We start from the raw sequence: 22000 nt of genomic DNA, 5'->3' as shown, positions 1-22000 counted from the left end.
TCAATAACTATGAAATGCAAGGCAAACAAAAGTAGTTTTTTTTTAGTTCTTCAAAAAACTGTTGATTTCATAAAGACAGAGCCCCCAAAAAAGTTGTTTTTATTTTATTTTTTGTCATTATTTCAGAATGAAGGAAGCAAAACGTTATTCTGAAATGAGCCCTATTGTCATGATCACTGACAAAACCATTAAATACCTTCTTCATGGCGATCGTTGGTGGATGATATATTTTGAAGCAAGTAAGAATGGATGACTGGGTAAATCCAATCCTGCAGCTCTTGTGCAGTATTCTCGGTCTGCGGTTGTCAGTATCTTTCAAAAGTGGTCCAACGGAGGACAAGTGATGAACTGACAGCAGGGTCATAGACGACTAAAGCTCACTGATGCTTGTCATTTGTTCGCACGACGGCCCGACCCTGTAACTTATCGCACTTAAATGATCTGCTGCTAAGTTCTTGGTTATACTGCAGCACACTATTAGAGATAGAGTGGAGTTCATACCTCGATGAGATAAGGCTGTTTGGGCAGCTAAATGGGGATCTTTGCATTCGCGGATTCCTTTTGGTGGGAGGAGATGTTGGTTGGTATCTGTCAAGCATGAAAAGAGTTAGAAAGAAGCGAAACTTCTCTAATCCTACCGCTTCTTCAATATTCAAAACTCTTATTGAATCATCTTCCTGTGTTTAAAAATATATAGTTTTATATATCAGAATTTATACTGTAAGAATATCATATAATATCAAAGACATAATAGATATATAAATACACCTATGTACACACACATATACATATATGAAAACATATATATACAGTATATACATAAAGAATAAATTTAAGTATTGCATTCATACACATTCATAGACAGTGCCCCCCTTCCCAATATACATAAATTCAAGCTCTAAGACTTCCTGCAGCTAAAAGCACAAAGCCCACTTGTGTACACAGACATGTTATGTCTTCAGCTGCAGCAGAGGAACGAATCTCTTTTCAAATGTCTTGTCGTTGAAGCAACACCTCAAGGACACCTCAACATTCACTGGCTGGTTTCAAGGGAAAATAAATGACATTTTAACGTGTTTAACCACTGCGGCTGCGGAGCCGCATTTTTCAGTGACTTTTTTTTTTTTTTTTAAAGTCTTTTATGAGATTGTTCATCTTTCACATCGTGAAGCCTTTGTCTCACTGCGTGCTGAGAACCTTTCAGCGTTGTCTGATTGCATTGAGATGAATTATTCCATTTGTTCCGTTGATTAAAGCTCATCCATAAAATGTATTTCATCTTAGATGCATATTTGTAATTGATAACTTATCTTCAAGGGACTCGTCCCTCCTCTGGTGTACAAGTCTGCCTACAAACAGTCGTCAGTGATCACGTTATTGTGGTATGAATTGTGTTTGTCTCTAATCTACAGGTGAGTGCGAGCGGCAGCGTCCTGCGCAGCGAAATAGTTGGTTGCGTCAAGCTCAAAGTGGTCCTGTCCGGGATGCCTGAACTCAGACTGGGCCTCAATGACAAAGTGCTGTTTGAGATCACAGGCAGTGAGTACAGACAAATTACACATGGATCAACTGTAGTTTTACATCCTGCTACACAAATAAACAATTCAAACATTCAAATTCATTATGGAAATAAAAACAAACCATTTAAGTCTGTTTTGTTTTTCTATTTCCATGTTGATGTGATTGTTTTGATGCACATTTTTTTCCTAATTGAGTAATGTTGTGATTGTGATGTAGCCTTAATGTGGGCTTACTTGTCCAGTCTGTGGTGTTTACATTCATTTATTTGTATTTTTCATTATTATATTTTTACTATTTGGGATGTGTATCATATGTGTAAGATAATAGCAGACCTTTTTAATTAAACCTGTGCCCGGCAGACACATTCAGCAATTTGTCCATGCAGATATAATTACTCAGGAATCCTGTTGAACCTGTTGACCTTTCCAGGTTAATGACTTCCAACCTGAGCACTCACAGCTTTGTACAGCTTCATTGCACTGCCATCTGCACTAATACTGTACCTGTAGCTTCTTTGTTGCGATTCCAAGTACGTGTAGTTCAGCAATTCTTTTGATTTTAAGGTTGACATTGTAATACCTTTTGTTATACAAAATATTACGCAGCAATGCAGTTATAGCTGGATCTCATTTTAGTATAGGTTTTGCACTATACAATGTAACCGCTAGAAGAAAACACCTGGAGTTTGCCAGCATTACGTAATTATTCAAGGCTGACCAAGTAAGCCTGCTTCATAAGCTATAAAATATCAAATCAAGTTTGGGGTCATAAGTTTATCAGATTTTCTCTTTTATCTGAATCGCCTCACCCTGAACTCGCCACCCGTGACTGTCTTTTCCTATAACTTTATCTTAATCTTGATACGTTTGGTGCTGTCCAAGGACTGTATTTATTATATTTTGTGCCAAACACACAGAACTGAATTGATTTCATAGCTGTCATCGTTAGTTTCCCTCTCCATCTCTGCCCACTCTGTGAATTTTTTTCATCATTGTTTCCAACCGCTGCATCTTCCTCCGCCTGCCCCTGCACATCCTCCTCCACCTCTTCTCCTTTGCCGCCTCCCCGCTGTTCCCTACTGAAGAGGAAAGGCTCCATCACTGTCTAGCCTCTTTGCCTCTGAGTTAATCCTCACCCCGGGCTACAGCCCTGCAGATGAAACGTGAGGGTCTGTGGCGATCCGGTGTTCACAGCCGCCCAATCCCCCTGCTGTGTGCAGCAGTCTGAGAAATCACATATCTCCAGAAGTAATGATCAAGGGTAATGATCAAACAAACACATTGCCAGACACACTCACACACTCACATGTTCGCGTGCACACACGTACTAAATGTTTATAAATATTAGAATTAGTTTTGCACTCCGATCTTCAGCAGTTATACTTCTTTACATATCATTTCCTAGTCACTCCTGATTACCATAGTTGCATGGTGTGTACTTTTTTTTTTTATCTCAGCGGGATGCAGCCAGTATCGGGAGGAGAATAAATCATTTAATGCTGCCCTCCACTGGCAGAAATCCAGAACTGTCACCACAGGGCACTGAAAGAACTGTCATTCGTATTATTTAGTAATTGAGGGCTCCAAGACATTGTTGGAGTACCGACACCGGTTCATGCATCCTAAAGATATTTCAACATTTTCAATGACTTTGTCACGTGAAAGCCTCAGCCTCTAACAAACAATTTTATTTATGGCAAGTAAAATTGACTTTTGCTTTCACATTAAATAATCTTTTTTATGAAAAGTGACCCCCCCCCCCCCCCCCCCAAAAAAACCCAAACAAAAACAAAAAACTAAACACATCCTTAGAACTAGATTTTATATTTTTTTTAATGTCAAAATGACAATTAAACCGTGGTGATATGCAGTATATTAATAAAAAAAAAAAAAAAAAGATGAAAGACCAATAGATATGTACAAAGATTAGGTACCACCCAGAACATTATGAGATGTTTTAAGCATGTACTGGTTTTTATTTATTTATTTTCGTATGTTGGTCTTCACTGTGTCACAATGGACAGAAAACCAATTAGGTCACACCTGTCTACTGCTGTGCATTAAAAGCATGAAAACAGGTGAGAGTGGCCTTTAAAGTGAACCACAGGGGACACCGCTGCATCTTCAATCCTACCCTGACATATAACACACACACACACACACACACACACACACACACACACACACACACACACACACACACACACACACACACACACACACACACACACACACACACACACACACACACACACACACACACACACACACACACACACACACACACACACACACACACACACACACACACACACGCACACAGCTGCCTCCTCTTCTCTGCCCTGAGGTCCAAGCGGTGACAGAAAGTGTCCTATATGACCTTTCGGTTCCATCTTGTCTTGATAACACTACATGCGTGTGCTTTCTATTTTTTTTTTTTTTTCAACCCACTCACATGATGTGCACTTCACTATTGTGGGGGCAAAAATTAAAAACCTCATGAGGAAAATGAAGAAATGTCTTTAGATGAGACACATTTCAAAGTTTAGATTTGGCTTAAATTTGAGACCAAGGTCAATAGACTTGTTTAGGCCAGCTTTAATGGCTGTATGTGGGTCTGTCGGTTCATACATTATTATATACAGTGAGAGGGTTTCTAGCTCAAGTCTGGGTTGCGTGAAGAGGGGGCATTACAGTCTACGTGTGGATTTTCTCCAGTTCCATTCCTTCATGTCCAAGATCATGTATTTGAGAATAATTGGTGTTCCTGATATTGCACATTTAGCTGAATATGAGTGTGTGTGTGTGAGACAGTGTTTGTGTCTGTTTTTCTGCCCTGTGATAGAGTGGCAGCCTGTTCTGGGTATACTCTGACTCTACCCATAGACAGATGCTGTTGCTTTCTGAGCCAAGCAACCAAAAGCTGGATAAAGTCACACAAAAAAACATGCATTTTGAGATAAATTCATATTTCAGGGGGCAACAATAAGGTCAAGGCTACAATATGTATACTCTAGAGGTGTGTGTGTGTGGGGGGGGGACAGTCAGTCAGTATCTGTCACTGTCAAAACAGACACTTCTTAAAGGGCTTCCCTGCATTTCCTGATGAGGACTGCCGTCCTCTACATATACCTGGCCTCAGCCATTCCCAACATACGCTAGAGGAAATCTCACACGTATGCAACCGTACCTGCACACACACACATACACCAAGACACACACACATGCAATCAAAATCAATACAGCAACGAGCAAGTTCCTGACTCTCTAAACACAGGCATACATAACCCAACACACGTATGCACACTCAACAGAGAGAACAATGAAGCCACACACACACACACACACACACACACACACACACACACACACACACACACACACACACACACACACACACACACACACACACACACACACACACTGTCTTGGATGGTCTGTCTAGCCCAGCATTACATTCAAAGCAGGTGAAACAGGCTTTAGTGGAATATTGAATGTGGGGTTTAGGCGTTGGCCCACAGGCCCACAGTCATTACAGCAGTTTTCCACCACTCAGCACCCTCCATTAACCACACTACAGGTGAAAGTTGGATTTTCTTCTGCAGACCACAGATGCTGCCATCTCAAAGGCCACTTTTAATAAGCGTGCATGTGCTGCAGACGCCTGCACTCTGGCTCCACCTTTTGGGCCATTTTCTTAAAATGTATGCACCAAGAGAGAACAAACCGATTGGGTGATATTCTGATTCTCAAAATTCTGTCTGGAGTAGCTTTTGTGATTCAGAGATGTATGTTTGAATGTAGGGGTTGTTTTATGTGGAACGTGACAGCAACACGAGTACACAGTTCCAATAAATAGGTTTCCAAGGTTTGGAATACGGCAATATAATGAAACGTGTATCACTTATGAACTAATAACTAATGGAAGAAGGAAAACTCTTGTGCAGCTTATGGCTTTAGCGTTAACCGACATTAGCCTGCATCCACAATGCCACAGGCGTATTCGCAACTCGGCCCCTAAACATACTTCACTACTATAAGATCTGTCTACATGTTTGTTTGTTTTTTGTTTGTTTGTTTTTTAACTTCTTGGAAATTGTATCTCCTTCAAGTGAATGTGTAATGGGGCTCCTGTAGTACAGAATACCAGCTGTATGATGACTGATTTTCTCAGCACACACCCCTGCATGTAATTGGAAATCAGGTGTCTTTGAGTTACGTGACATAACTTCAGCTCAACCTAACGAGCGAATAAATCATCAGCCTGACCCACACAGTGCTGACGGCTCGGCCAACGTGTCTCCACAACACCACGATAATCCAACAATTGTTTTTAAAGACCTCAGTATACTGATTTTAAGTAGTATCCCCAACACTTGCTTTCTGGTACAGGCCTGTTAAAAATAAAGGAGAACATAAGCCTATTATTAGTTTTCTTTGAGCAGACATGAGTAACTGTCAGCTGTATAATTCTCATACGTTACGTTGTAGTAGAAATTATTGGTCACAATGTGGTTTGGAAGGATGAAACTTTCGAGGTCCTCAAAATTATCGAAGTCGCCTGAATTATATTAATGATTGAACTGTACCAATGAGTAGGAAAATCAGGAATGAAAATTGTAGTTAGTTGTAGCAAACAGTTGCACATGTATTAAAAAATAAATAAATCCCCATATCTTTGGGGGCCAGTGGGCCAAAGCAGTGAGACAAATAAAGACACAAAGCAGAAGCTTTTAAAAACAAATCAATGGGTCATTTTTGGCAGGGTAATGACAACAAACAAACCTCTTCAATTCAGATTCACTGCAATTTTCACCAAGGAGCATTATTTTTTTTTTTCCTGGCTAAGCCACACGATGCTTATTTTGTCGGTGTGTGTCGGTGCAGGTTTGTGTTTCTATGTTTCTATGAAGCAGCAGAGTGGGATTCAGTGGGGGAGAAGATGATGGCAGCAGGTACTGAAGGCAAACTGTGTACGTGCTTGTGTGTGGCAGCAGCAAACTAATTGTTCAATGGGGAAGGGGGGGCGGGGGGGCAGAAGAGGGCAGATGGAATTGGGAGAGCACTGTGTGTACAGTGTGTGTTTGTGTGAGATTGAGTGAGTGTTTGTCAGTCATCATTACCTTGACCTTGATTTCCCCAAGGCTGCGTGAAAAGCTCTCAATCCTCCTGTTTTGCTGTGTGTGTGTGTGTGTGCGCATGCCAGGAGAGAAGAGCAAGACAGTGGAGCTGGAGGATGTGAAGTTTCATCAGTGTGTCCGTCTGTCACGCTTCGAGAACGACCGCACCATCTCTTTCATCCCGCCCGACGGCGAGAGCGAGCTCATGTCCTATCGCCTCAACACGACGGTGAGGAGGACACACAAACATATTAGTATTTGTCTTCTTGAACAACACGCCGCTCCTGTGATCACAAAGAATAATGTTCTACTTACTTTACACACAGTACTGAAAAGTCAGTGAGTTATACCCCCTAAATACTGTATTCACAGTACTCCTTTCCTTTTTACACATTTTAAAGTTTTGCTGATATGTGTGATACATGCTGATACATTAGTTCACCCCCAATGTGTGTGTGCTATATATATATATATATATATATAACCAAGGTAGAAATGTCAAAATACAAAAATAGTACTGTAGTTTTACCAGTTAGTGTCCATATATACATGTTTTTGTACTTATACACTAAGAAAAAAAAAGATATTTACAAATACACAAAACTCTAAATTGAAAAGTAGCATAACAATAACTAACTTATTCAGTTCCATTTTTTTGTAAACTATTAAATGTGACTGAGCAGGATACAGTATATAGCCATGATGCCCTCCTAATAAATTCATGTATATTTATATAATACAATTACAGTCAAGGGAACTAAAAAATCGAAAACTTAAAAAATATTTAAGTGGACTCTACTTGTTTTTATTTGAATGTTCTATTTACAGAAATACAGTAGGAGATAAAACAGTCATAACTCATAACAAGTTAGTGTTCAGAACTGGTCCTCTCCTCTTCAATAAAAATGTTTAGTGTTAAGTTTATTGCTCCATTTAAAGAAGATCTTTAAGACCACAGGTCAAAGAGATTCGTAGCATTTCAGACGTATTGTGTGAAGAAGGTTTTCATCAAGTACATTTAAACATGACTGTTTCCTTATGTACCAATAGTGGAATAAACATAATAGTTGTAGTATGTATACGTTGATACTGAGAAAGGAGATATTTGTATAGATGTATAGAATAAGAAAGGTTTAATTGAACTGCTTCTCATTTTTTTGAGTTGTTTTCAACATAAAAGACTTTACAATATTGTTTGCACATTTACTTCACCAGTATACCACTAATATCCACCATAATGTGTCTCTTGACGATCATGATACAACATTTTCATAGATTATTAATTAATCTTTTTTATCTTTCACCAAATCATTCTTTAGCTTTTACAATCAATAAAAGATAGCAAAACCACCTTAATCGAGTTTGTCAGGTTCAGGAGTCTTCCAGGGATCTGACAACGGGTCAAAACATGTTTGCAGGTATAAACATTGTTTATCTCTTTGGAACACATCTTGTTCGAGTCGCTCTCTTTGGTCCACTCGGTGTCTCTGCAGTGATGCGCTTGGCTCTATGCTCACAGTCCTGACCTTGTCTTCTGTCTCTCTCGATCTCTTTCTGACAGGTGAAGCCTCTCATATGGATCGAGAGTGTGATTGAAAAGTTCTCTCACAGTCGTGTGGAGATCAAGGTGAAGGTAATGAAGAGCACCACACAAACGCGTAGATAACGCTGTGCACCACAGTGGTCCCCGCACTACAACTTATTTAGTATTTATGACACATGGATCTCGAGTGAGTTCCCCTTTACCATCTGTTCAATGCCTTGACGCCCATACAGGCTCCAAATAACAAGCCACACTGCGCATAATTATGAGCAATGCCTTCGTTTGATTTTGGATGTGCCTGCCCTGCTCTTTTTTTTTTTTCTTCTTTTTTTTTGTGCACATCTTGAAAGACATTTGAACTCTGCGTTTCTGTCACCTCCTGCAGGCTCGGAGTCAGTTTAAGAACCGATCTACTGCCAACAATGTGTCCATTCTGGTGCCGGTGCCCAGCGACGCCGACTCGCCCAAGTTCAAGACCAGCACAGGCAGCGCCAAGTGGGTGCCCGAGAAGAGCGCCGTGCAGTGGAACATAAAGTCATTCCCGGTTAGTAGCATATTCACACAAATGCCTCCATTTATAATGTTTACAATTATGCCTCATTAGCTTGTGCTACCATTTTGTTTCCTGGTAAAAGTAGTAGAACATGGTGAACCAGCGATGTTTTTGCCCATTTTTGTTTCACTCTTCATCCCGTGGAGCAGCGGTTCCCAGATTGCCTCCACAAAAGGCCGCAGACCTTTCCGCTTGAGCTCTGATTCTCCAATGCAATACAGGGAATCCCAAGTGAATCAAAAACAGAACTCTTCGTAACCAAGCAGCGTTCCTACTGTGGATTCTTCTAGTATCTTATTATGGTTTCCCTCAAATTTAGAGAAGACTGTGAACCGCCTGTGATCCTAAAGGGTCCTGGATCTCAGAATTGCTAAAGGGAAGTAGAGCTTTAATCGACCTGTTACTGCTTTAAATTAAACACTCATAATCATAATCAAATTACAATAAGCCAAAATGGACTGAAGGACTGCTGATAAATACACAATTTTGACATGCATTTTGCAAATATTGTTGATTGCCATAAGTAGGACACAATAAGAACTTTGAATTAAATTTTAATGGTTAAATTTGTTCCAGTTGCACTTGCCCCAACAGAAGATTTTGTACACTTTGATTTAAACGCTCATTATCAAATGATAATCAAATCATGATTTATACAGTTTTTCTCACAATACTGTTGTAGACAGTGCAAAATATTCTGCCTCCCTTTACCACAAAACCTTTGGTCATGGTTGTTGTATATCGTTTGACAGTTTTTCTCCACACTGTGCTGGTATACGATGGTGTCCTTTCAAATGGTGTTCCTCAGCCTTGTTAATGAGTTTAATATGGAAAAAATTCGGACAGGTCTGAAAATAAACAACCTGGCTATATTTATCATTACGATAGCAAAAGCTGCCCATGGAATGAGAGATTCTAACTTTGAAAAGACACCTTTTTTTTTTCTTTTCTTTTTTTTATAGTATCACCTCAGATTGTTGTTCACCTGTGAAAATTGTGTGAATTCTTGTGTAGGATGTCTGTCAAATACTGCTTTATGTTGCATCAAATTAGGCACAAACCCAAGTCACAGCAGATAGCGGAAGCTCTGCTTTTGTTTAACATTTTTTGATCGACACATAGGGCTTTAAGCTGATTTAAATTTTTTGCTTCTTTCTTTCTGATGGTTCGATGCACGTCTGCATCAGTTCAACCCCAGTGTCCAAATAAAACAACTTCTTGTGATAATTACAAGACATAAGCTATTTCTCAAATTATAATCGACTTCTTTATATAAATAGACATATACTTTCACAGCTCATCTCTCTATTCTCTGCTGTTCTCACAGTTTCTGACAGTTTTTGTGCAGGGACTCGCCAGGTAACCTTTTTACTGAATCTAAAAAAAACAATCATAATCAACTTTATTGTCATTGCAACAAGTACAACGAAATGGCCTTTTTAAGCTTGGGGAAAGAGAGAGAGACGACGAGAGGTGAGTAGAGGAGGAAAAAAAGCAGATTTCAAACTGTGTTCTGACAAAGTACGCAGCATATCTCCAAGACAAAGCACATGTGGATATAGAAGGGGGGGGGGTGGGGGTTTAAGTTGCAGCCCGCCGCTGGGTTAGGTTTGGGAGCGTGAAGCCTCTGCTTATCTCTGCAGTGTCAGTCCAGCGTCTGGTGTTGTGAGACGGCCGTGGATAGTTCTGGTCAGAGACAAGTTCCCGGTGGGGCGGGTGTGAGGAGAAATCGGGGAAGGACAGAGCCTCCGTTTTAACAATCACATCCAGGAGAAATAGAAAAACAATCCAGCCTTCGTCGTCTGGACGTCTGAGGGAATCCGAATGGAGATAAGATTTGTTTTCGGTCAGGACGACTTCGACTTTCTTTCGTCCTCGAGTGTCTCTGATCTTCATGCCGCTCCAAATCGGTGGCCATTTGCTTTGCCTTCCAGCCGAGCTCTGCATTTCTCCAAGATGATTTCCATTTCGCGTAAACGTTCAAAAGTCGCGTCTTGCGTACTCTTGAGTTCGTTTATCGCATGAGTCTGAGCGTTCAGAGCCCTGCACAGTCCCTCAGTGACGGTCGGCAGCCTTCCCAATACAGCTGACAGCGTCTTCTCCACTTTGTGAAAGATCAGAAAGCCGTAAGCCCCAATCAGCAGCATACCTGTTATCATGAATCCAATTATGTAGAGGTATTCCACGTCCTTGATGGAAAGAATTGGCAAACACAAGGACCTCCAGCTCCCATAGGAGTCGAGCGTGTATCCGGCAGCAAACATCCCATCGGGACATGTGTGCTCTCCTTTGCCCGATCGCCTTGTCGTCAAATTTTGCTTGAGTTCATTGAGAGACCAGCCGATCAGTTCCATGGTTTCGGTTCGGTTCGGATGGGGATGTAAAGAGAGGCTCTTGTTAGATTCTGACACGAGACGGTACAAGACAGGAGCAGCAAGCAGGGAAGACGAGGGAGGAGAGGAGAGAAGCGACCGCCTTCTTTGAATGCCGGAAGAAGAAACAGACTCAAAGGACATTAATGCAGCTGTGGGTTTTTCATCTGTCACGTTCTGATATCTTTCCAGCAATTCATTACACCTTCTGCCAGTCGGGGAGGGTGAAATACTGTCATCCAGCTCAAGTGTGAATGCATGTGTGTGTTTTTTTGTTTTTTCTTTCACTGTTGATATTCACTTTTGCACTCTGAAAAATTGCATATCCTCACCACAGGCTATTATTAACTTAGAATCTGTCATGGAGGTGGAGGAAATGAATGTGACGCAGTGATTTTGGTATTTTTGATTTGATTTTTGATTTGATGATTTTATTGTCATTATACATTTTCAGTACAACGAAATTACGTCAAGCACAGATGAAAAGAGGACAACACTGGGAGAGGGAGGAGAAAAAAAGAAGCCACATTGCAGACAGTACTCCTTATAGAGTAAAGTCTGGAATATAAGAAAAAAACACCTCAGCACAATTCGCATCCGGCATATTACAACATAAAACATGACAAGACAGAGCATACAGGATTCCACGGAGTGGGGAGGGAGGGTGGGGGGGTTGCAGGAGAGAATTTGCACCCAGTCAATCACGAGAGCTCCATTTGCCACGCAGCCAGTTCCGGCGCACAGCGTGGACGCCCCCAATCGCTGGGGGGGTGGGGGTGGGGGGGGCCAGCGGAGGCGGGAACAGTTCCGAGTTTTTCCTCCTTCCCAGACGGTCCGGCGTCTGATGCTGTGAGACGACCTCGGATAAGTTCTGGTCAGAGATAGTTCCTCGGGGGAAGAAGGTGTGAGAAGATAAGGGTGAGGTGGGAAGAGCGTCTGTGACGTCAATATCCTAGGAGAGAATGTAAACAACCTCAGGTTGTCATGGGAATCCAATGAAGGTTAGACATGTTTTGGGTAGCGGCGTCTTGTTTTGAGAACAGCCCAAGGTGAAAGTCTCTGGTCTCCAGCGAGTATATTCCAAATCTGTGGCCAAATTATAATAAATCCAAATTTAGCGTTCCGCCAGGGCACCAAGCTTCTCCAAGTTGGGATCCATTTCACGCAAACGTCCAGAAGTGGCGTCCAGCCTGCTTCTGAGTTTGTTTATCGTATGAGTCTGAGTGTTCAGAGCCCTGTTCAGTCCTTCAGTGATTCTTCCCAATGTAGCTGTCAGCATTTTCGGCATTTTGTCAACTTTGCGATAGGTTAGGTAGCTGCTCGCTCCAATCAGCAGCATACCTAATATCATAAATCCAAATATGTAGAGGTCTTCCACGTCCTCCACGGAAAAGATCGACGGGCACACTAACCTCCACGACGACCAGGAGTCGAGAGTGTACCCGGCAAAGTGAGTTCCGGCAGGACATGAGGGCTCTCCTGTGCCCGCTTTTCCAGTGAAGAAGATTTTGTATGATTTGATGAAGAAAATGATGCAGCTCATTCACCAGCAGGCTTCAGATTCATCCGGCTCTGCACACGAGTTCTTACTGTCCCGTAGCAGAAAATAACTTTAAAAAGTTACTCAAAATTGGTTTACTTGCCGTCGGCAATATCTTTTTTTTTTTATATATCTTTAACACATTTCTCCTTTATTGGAAATGGATTTACAATGCAGAAATAATGATTTCATATCAGCTCAGGGCAGCAGCAGAGATGTTTTACATTCCAAAATGTCAGGAAACATTTTTTTAACTGCGAATTTAATGACAACTTATAAAATGGAAACTACCGGAGTATCAAGTCTTATTTCTTACACAGTATCTTTTTGCGGTGGAATTTGGAGTTGGAGAAACCATGTTTTGAGCCGAGTGCGTTTTCTACCTTAGCGCCTCTCACCAGTGTGAAGTGAGCGGAGTTCAGTCAGACAAAGAGGATGTCATGTACAACGATCCTTAAAAAAAAACACAATGACATGTGGTGGGTTGATTTCTTTTGTTGCCTGGCAACTCTATTTCAACAGTCCTGGTGACGCATATTCAATGTGCTTTTTGAGGAGATTTTCACAGATTTTCAGGTTGAAACAAAACCAAGTTGTGATTGCTGTGGCTCAGCTGGTGAAGCCGGTCCTATTGTTGGTGTGATTCCCTGTCTCACCCTGCACATGTGCTAAAATGCCATTCGACAAAACACCCGCAAATTGCCTCTAGTAGTTTGTGAACAGGTGCAGCCATCGCTCTGTAAAGTTGACACTGCTTTGGCACTAATAGGCACAGTATAGGACATCTACCACTTTGGAAAATGTTAATCTGCCATTTGAATTGTTGTGTACTTCAAAGTAGAGGAACAGAGCCTGTTAGGCAGGTCTTGGTCCGACTGGTGTTTGAACTTGATGTAAACCATTCAGGGAGTTCTAGAGTCAAGCATCTTGCTGCAGTAAGTGAAAATACAGTGTGTAGCTTTTATTCTTAGCACTGTTGTCGGAGTTTTGTTGTAAACGGCAGCTACACTATGTGAGTTTATACTACAAATGTCACCGAGCTAATATTTCTCTTTTGTTTATTTCTACAAAGTTCAGTACAGACCAGGTTATAGCACCCCAAGTGTGAACACTGGCTCAAAGTGACTGAACTGTTTGATTTTTGGATTGTTCAGGAAAAAAAGAGGCTTTTCAGGACTTTAGTTGTAGCTTATGTCACATAGTGCAACATTTACATGGTCTAGTGACCAGAGTTGGCCTACGATAATATTCTGACTGTAGACAAAGTTGAAAGTGGAAAATAATGAAGCAATCAATGCAAAACTGGTGCCATAGCTAAATGATCGTAAAACACAAGACCATTTCTGAATTTCTCTTGTTACTGGTCCTTTTATACAGGTGAACACATAAGCACAAGGTAACTCTTGGTTGCATTCATTTATTAAACTCTTAAGGCTTTCACCTTTGATTTGATGGGGGTCGCTCAGTCAAACCTCATGTTATACCCAACTTTGTGTTATAAATGTTGCACAATTTTGGTGCAGAGTTGGTCAAATATGTCATTTTATATTCCCAATCCCATTCAATCCCCCATCTCACCTTGTCTGTGTCAAAGTTTCCTAAAACACTGAAATCCACATCTCTAATAGTAATAATGTGTGCGAGCACCTTGTACTGCGAAAGCGTGTTGATTGCATTCATGGAAAATTCTACTGCTCAGATGAAATGTTTTACACTTTACCGTGCTGTTTAGGTCGCATTAGAGTAAACCCAAGTGACGAAGAATGTCTGTGACATTGCCTGGTCCAATCACCTGAAGCTGGAGTCAATCCCAGATGAGTTTACTCAAGAGGGGGTTACACTTTTGAACAAGTTCCCAGTTAATCACGCAGCATGAATATTAAAGAGGAACACTTGAATGATTTGAAACCAAGGTTTCCGAAGTAGAAATGGTTGGATTTGTTTTTCCTGGCAGGGAGTCTGTGACAGACCGTCTGTGTTGTCTTTGTGTTAATATATTAAACAAATGCTGCTGTGAAAAATGATTAACTGTTTTTTTTTTGTTTTTTTCCTTAGTTTATTGAGCAGACACGTTTGAAAGTGATGTCTGTCCTTCCTTGGTATGACAAGGGAGTTGTTTTGTGTGTGTAAATTCATGAATATTGATTTTGTTTTGTTTTCACACGAAATAACCTTGTATTAATTGGGAGTCGGACACATGGGAACAGAGCACACCCAGCAAGATAAACTTTCCATTTAAAAGGCATTATGAAGAGCGTCGCTTGTTACTTTGATCTGATTAAATAATAAATTGGTGTTTTATTTTCCATTTTGTGTGTTTCTGTGTGTGTGCTTTTATAGGGAGGCAAGGAGTACATCATGCGGGCACACTTTGGACTCCCCAGTGTGGAAAGTGATGAACTGGAGGGCAAGAGACCAATCACTGTTAATTTTGAGATCCCATATTTCACTGTGTCTGGGATTCAGGTAGGAATCCATTTTATTTTATTTTCTTATCCATTACAGTCACTATTCCTTCCAGTGCTTCCCTATTTAACTGCAGTTTCAGCACTCCAGTGCTTGACATTCACACACTGTGCACTGTTGCTAATACCCTACTGAATAGGCAAAGTTAGCCTTTTCACAATCCTGTGAAGTCACTGTGGTTTGGATGGTTCCTAATGCACTATTACAAACCATCCTCCGATTTCTCTTATTGACTTCTGTATACGACTGCATACAGTACATAGTGTCAGGACATGATGCGAGGAATTTGAATTAATCATGTCTTCCATCTAAATTCGATTAGCAATTTGAATCAAACACTGCTTTTTGGTTTATATTTAACTTGTTCTCAGCACTGCAGGAAAAGAAATCGAAAAATATCATCATGGAACTCGCTGATACTCCTTTTCAAGCAATAACCTCAACCAAGGTCTTCCAGTAGCTGCTGATCAGACCTGCACAATGTTCAGGAGAGATGTTTGATCATTTTTTCCTCACAGAACTATACCTGACATCCTCACATGAAGATAATGCTGCAACAAATGACTCTTGTTCGCTCATTCCACAGGATTTTGGTTGCATTGAGATCACAGCTCTGATGGGGCTTCTTCAAAAGCTGGACTATTTTATTCATTTTGTGGTTTTGTTTTGTTTTTTTGTTAGATTTATGTCCAATCTTTGAAGAAATGATAATGTTGGTTTACTCACAGGTTTTTGGCCATTGCTCTGTTGCGTCCTTGTGCCGCCTGCAACACCGTTTATTTTAATCTCCATGATGACAAGTGCTTCAAATTGTGATGCTTCCCTTTGATGTTTTGTGTACACTGGATTCAAGAACCGAGGCGTTAACCTGTATGAATGATCCCTCCAAGCCTGCAGCCGTTACTCTGACCTCCTTCTTTTTAAAACCATACTCATCCTTCAGCATTTTTGACTTTGGAGTCGACTTGCCAGTTTTCAACTTTTAATGAGAGCAGCTGCGGTGCTCCCTCAACTTCATTTCATGCCTTAAAGTCGTGGAGAAGACTTAATAACCCATTCCAGTCTGAAACAAATCAAAAGTTCCTGATTGATGGTCGTAGGAGACTCATTTTTAGTAAGACACGATTCACATCTGGATGTTTCAAAGAACTTGAAGATCATGGGAGGGTATTGTGGATTATCCTCTGAACCTTGTTTTTGGGATTATTTTCACAAATTTTTTTCTTTTTTGTGGTCTTTTTTTTATCTTTGTAAATTACTATATTTTGTCATGAAGGAAGCAAAATCACAACTGTGAGTTTTGGTTTTTAGCAGGTAGTTAAAAAATAATAATTTAACGGCGCAGTTTGAAGGGGTGGGATTTATCTCATTTTTAATTCCTCGCAATTTATGCGGAAAATGAATAGCTTGGATTATGTTGTTGTTCTTCCTCTTCATCTTCTGACCTTGTTAATGGAACAAATTTGTTACAATAGAATTTAGCTATGTAGCTCATTTTTCCACTTGAGGCGTCGCTACACATTTTTGTACAATCTGTCACATTGACCCATTCACATACACAGTCACACACCACCACACTTGCATACCCTTGGGAGCATTTTGGGGCAGGGTGCCTTGCCCAAGGACACTTTGGCATATGGACAGGACAACGTAGTGTGATTATTTGTGTGGTGTTAGTGCGATGGGCTGATCTACATGTCTGACCCAGATGCAACTCAGACCACATTTTATGATCGAGTCGACAATTAATTTTTCCGACTATTATTTATGAATGAAGCCTTAGCTTTACATTTGTGCATGACTATCACAGCTCTATCGTCGAGGCATCATACTTACAGGCTCATCGTCCTGTTGTTCACAAGGTGATTCTTGTGGAATATATTCACAGGTCTTTTTTTTTTTTTCACTCTTACTTGATTGACCAATAGTGTCAATATCACTATAAATAAAAAGTGTGAATATAAGATTCACGAAAACATCACAACAAACTCTATCATAATAAATCACATCTTGGTGACGTCTTGATGAAGTTTTGAAAATTGTTAGTTGAAATATTCTTGTTTAACTGAGTTTTGGGCATTAAAAATGAAATAGCCATGAGCCCAACACTCTTCATAGTGTGTGCAGTGATAAAGTTTTTATACAGAGATTAAAGTAATCTGCAATTTAGTTGTTTGGTGGAGGCCTGCAAACACAGAGTGGTAATTGGTGCTATATTTGCTTCTCTGTTGTGAAAATGATGCATTTCACGAGAGAGAAACTGAGCAATTTAGTGACCGGTGTTACAGAGCTGAAAATGTTCTGAGAGGTTCTGCTGTGAGTTTACTGCCAGGCCCACACTGCAAACGGTGGACATTGATTGTTGATGTCAGAGCTACCACAATGAATGCGGTTTATAAAATGGTGTAAGAACGTGTGAAACAACTAAATTGAACATCTCTGTGCTCTCCCCAGGTGCGCTACCTAAAGATCATAGAGAAAAGTGGCTACCAGGCTCTGCCATGGGTCCGCTACATCACACAAAGTGGAGGTGAGACAATAACACACTGCAATACAGCACCTGACAACTCACCCATATAAACACACGGGCACTGCTGATTGTCATTCGGGATTGTTTCTAAATATGTCTAACTTGAAGCGAAACAGCAGCTTGGTGTGATTAACAAGCGAGTAAATTTACTGATATATTTAAGAAAGATACCATCTGGATATCCTGCACACAACAGATTTGCATCTGTAATTTTAAAACTCTTGAGGTTGCAATAACAGAAAAGTACCCAACAGTGACTTGAGTACTATCCAGATCGTGAGTGGTTTATGTCCTTTATTTCCTTTACTTTAGCTTTTTCCTGATATTTTTTCATTCTAAGTCTAATCACATGAACGTCATACCCTTTAGTGAATGTGAGGTCACTCTGAGGTTGAAACATGTTTTCCTTGAAATATCAGTGTCAAATCGTCTTTCTCCATCCATATTCAGTGTGTGGCCCTTGAATGAACCCAGCTGTAATACATCTATCATATCTATTGCCTGGCTCGATCTCCATGAGCCATGGCAAGAGGAACCGAGAGTAACACTCTGCAGGGTGCCCAGGATTAAAAGTCTGCAAACCGTTCGGCTTTGTTCAGGCGTTGGTGAAAGAAAAAAAAAAAAAAAAAAAAAAAAAACCTGTCGTCCAAGTTTGAACAGAAAATGACAGTTGAAATTGTGCAACAAAGACAGCACCTGGGATCTTGAGATTCAGTAGCTGCCCCGGGAATGAACCCACATCTGTCAAACTCAAGGGTGACACGGGCCGAGGAGTGTCTGTGAACAAGGGGGTCCGTATCAGCCGACTAACCTGAGACGTTCCCTTTGAAGTATGTTTAAATATATCACAGATTTCTTACCTTAAACACATGCTTGCTTTTTAAAGAGATCGCACTTTGCTCCATACCACCACTATTAAGCCATACTGCAAGAAAGAAATTTCCTCTTGCTACCAGACTCGTTTCAAATTTGGACAAATAGAAATTACATGGAGATGAAAGCCCAATACATCATCTGGACCAGTGCCAGAAATCCTGAAGTTTCATACCTGCTATACACCTCAAAAATGAACCTGACTCCATTACATCAATCATATCCATTACCCAGCCTTGTCAGATACAAGTTGGGTTTCTGCCCAGGTTGAGCAGTGCCTTAAAGTGCCAGGAGGCTCCCAGAGTGGCCCCCAGCAAATGCCAAGGTTATTATTGCTTTGCTGTAGCATCAGGAAGAGATGGAAAGGAAGAAAGATGTTTTTAAAGCAAAAAGCAACAAAAGTTGAGGTGACTTGAGGAAGGATGTTGCCTTTCTATGATTGTTGCCATCAGCAACACAGGGGGAGATGATCATGATCACGTTTCACTCGACTCACTCGAGCTGATTAAATAGTGCCCTGATACTCTAGAGTAGACTGAAGCTGCAGGCTCATTAATGATTGATCGACCGGCGTTCAGTTGTCGAACTATACAGCAAAATGTGACGACGTGGCACATATCTGATTAGAGTGACACTCGCAGGCTGGATGTTAAAAGTGATATTTCCCTGTTGGCTCCTAATATACAAGTTGACTTTCATATTATTTCTATTTAAATTCGTTTGCACGATTGCATCATAGTACAAAGTCAGAGATTTGTTTCCAGGCCTGATGGCCTTTCTGTGTGGAGTTTGCATGTTTTGTTTTCTCCTCTCATAATCAAAAAGTCTATGTATGTTAGATTAGTTGGTAACATTGCAATTGGAGTAGTGCAGGAATACACCGTGGACAGGTCTCCAAGCCTTCATAGAGCTATCACAGAAAAGCACACTATTACACACACACACTCGCATCAACTGCAAATTGAGACTCACAAATGAATCCAGCAAGATTAAAGATTGTGAGAGGAAACGCAAGCTTCTTAAACTCAGAGGTCGAGGAAAAGCAGGTGAACTATACAAAGATTGTCTTGCTGTAAAGTGACACTTCTAACAACTACTCACCATGATATATTTAGATGGGCTTTTTTTCTTTTGAAAATTCTCCTAACTTAGCATCTTCAGTAAGTCAACCCTTCATATAAAAAATGGATTCATGCAATTCTGTTATGAATTAGTTGCATGCCAATTCTTATTACTGTTGTGAATGTTAAGGACAGGAAACTTTTCTACTTGGACTAAATTGACTCCAAGAGAGGCTGTGGACCCCAAACATGACCAAAGCATTGCAAATTAGATGTTGAAAGAAACTGCAAAACCTCTGGTCCCTTCAGTGCTCTCAAGTGACCCCAAGGGGGTCCTGAGTCCCCATGCTGGGAACCACTGCTTTGGGGATTTTCTCAAAATTGCATAAAGTTGCATATAAGTGAGGTTCAAAGCTGATGCAGAGAAGAAAGCTGTGCATTAATGGTCTGCTGTTACATTTCTTGGCAGATTACCAGCTCCGGACAAACTAAAGGGCACAGACGCTGCTAGACGAATGGATATCTTCGCTCTCTGTCTGTCTTCGTCTATCCAGCTCCTCGTTTACAGTGGACAGCAGAGGACGAGCACAGGAGGACGTGGGACTTCTTCTTTTTTTTTTTTTTTTTCCCCTCCCTGAATGGAGACAGGACATTGTCCCTTCCTCTGAAACCAACTTAACTCTGACAGGAAAGAGTGTTGCGTCACCTCTTTGACCCTTAATTTATATTTTAGGATTCCTCAGGACTCCAGTAAAACTGTTTAATGTGTGAATAATGAACTGATAACTCTGTGACACCGTCTGGTTCTGGCAAGCTCTCATTTCCTCAGTCTTAATGCGATATCCCCGCAGGTTCATTTAGGGCACAATTTATGAAAATAAATAATATATTTAATCTAGTTTTATAAGTGAAGGGGCCACCATAAAACATTCCAGTGTGATATTTGAAACATGAACTATTTTGGCTCCTCGGCTTGCCCGGGGAGAGTTTTGGCTTTCTCCTCACAAACATGTCATTTTATTGATTATCTTCTATACATGGGATTGTTTTTTGTCATATGGTGAGGTGGGTGATGGGGTGGTCTTATTTAAAACATAAAAAGGGCCATGTGCTCAGGTTTAATTGACATTACCTACTGTATGTCCAAAGTTTTAACAAATTGTGAGCATTCCAGTGAAGTAGATATTTTCACTCCTCCTATGCGTCGTCTTTACTCTCCACTTTTATGATCTGTGTACATTTTATACCAGTTCAGGCTTGTCATCTCTCACAGGCATATGTTTTCCTACAACCTCTATATAATACATTCATTGCCTTAAAAAACTGCCTATGTATCCTCACCATTAGCACTGTGAACATAATCCCCAGTGCACTGAAAGTAACACCAGCGACCAGATCAATGATTAATAAGGCACAATATTGTCGGAGGCATCGGCAGTGGAACATAATACCGTCGACACACTCCCACGAGGGCTGTAACCTTGTCCTTGAGCTCAAAATCAGCTTGCAGCTTTGAGGCAGAGACCGACGGAATGAGCATAGTGCAAAAGTTTCTCGTATTTTTATCTCCTGTTTGTACTGTACTAGTTAGCCCCCTGTGGGGAAAAAGCTTTGAAGGACAACAAAGAGGTGGTTGATCGTGGGGCGGGAGGGGCGGTGGAGGGTTTAAACACAGTTAAAATAACCTCAAACAATTTGTGGTGGAGAATTGGAGAATATTGATAATATTTGAAACCATTTTCCAATATATATATTTTTTGGCTCCTTGTAGGACTCTGTGCTTCTTCAGGGCAGTCTGTGGTGTAAATCACTCCTATTGTGCATGCGTCGCACCACACCAGTCGAGTTGCACAGCTAACGGCACAGAGGAGAGGCTAGAGTCATTTTATCACGATGTCTGTTGTTAAATACAAAACCCTCTAGTACAATCACCCCATTTCCTTAAGTGGGGACCTATTTCAGACACCGGTGAGGATTTCTTTTTTTTAATTGTGTTTTCATTAATTTATCAACTGTTGTTTTGTCCAGAAGAAACAAAGGGATATATTTGGAAAATAAATGTTTTTTCTATCTTGTTTGGGAATTTATTTGCAAAAGGAAGTGTCATTTCTTTATTTACTATATTGTACTGCATGAGTTGATGACTAGCAGCACTGATATGCAGAACAATTACTAAACAGATTTGCTATAAACTCTGGGGGAGTCTTGTAATGCAGAGGTATGAAGGTGTTTGATGGATGATTTGTTGTGCTGTTGCCGTGACACATTAGCTGGGCTGTGAGCACTATGTGGGTCATTATCTTGACTGATTCACTCACTCAGTTCAGCTGAAGTTGCATCAGTTAGGACGTTGCTTTACAATCTGGATGTTTGTAGTTCTTGAAAGATTCAAACACTTTTGGCAAAACGCAACTGCTGCAAA

The 22000-nt window shown here is 40.7% G+C and overlaps 1 protein-coding gene across 1 annotated transcript in view; it reads left to right on the top strand.

The window, feature by feature from the left end:
• The window catches only part of ap1m3 (adaptor related protein complex 1 subunit mu 3), a 37297-nt gene extending 15627 nt beyond the window's left edge, over positions 1-21670 (top strand). Inside the window, exons 6-12 of the mRNA XM_080473538.1 lie at positions 1413-1539; positions 6727-6869; positions 8202-8273; positions 8569-8727; positions 14989-15114; positions 17569-17644; positions 20048-21670. Of these exons, the coding sequence (XP_080329664.1) occupies positions 1413-1539; positions 6727-6869; positions 8202-8273; positions 8569-8727; positions 14989-15114; positions 17569-17644; positions 20048-20070 (726 nt within the window). The 3' untranslated portion in view covers positions 20071-21670. The remainder of the gene's footprint in view (positions 1-1412; positions 1540-6726; positions 6870-8201; positions 8274-8568; positions 8728-14988; positions 15115-17568; positions 17645-20047) is intronic.
• The last annotated feature ends 330 nt before the right edge of the window (positions 21671-22000 follow it).

This window comes from Lipophrys pholis (assembly GCF_963383615.2).
Source record: "Lipophrys pholis genome assembly, chromosome: 10".
Taxonomy (NCBI): Eukaryota; Metazoa; Chordata; class Actinopteri; order Blenniiformes; family Blenniidae; genus Lipophrys; species Lipophrys pholis.
This window is presented reverse-complemented; position numbering and strand designations above follow the sequence as displayed.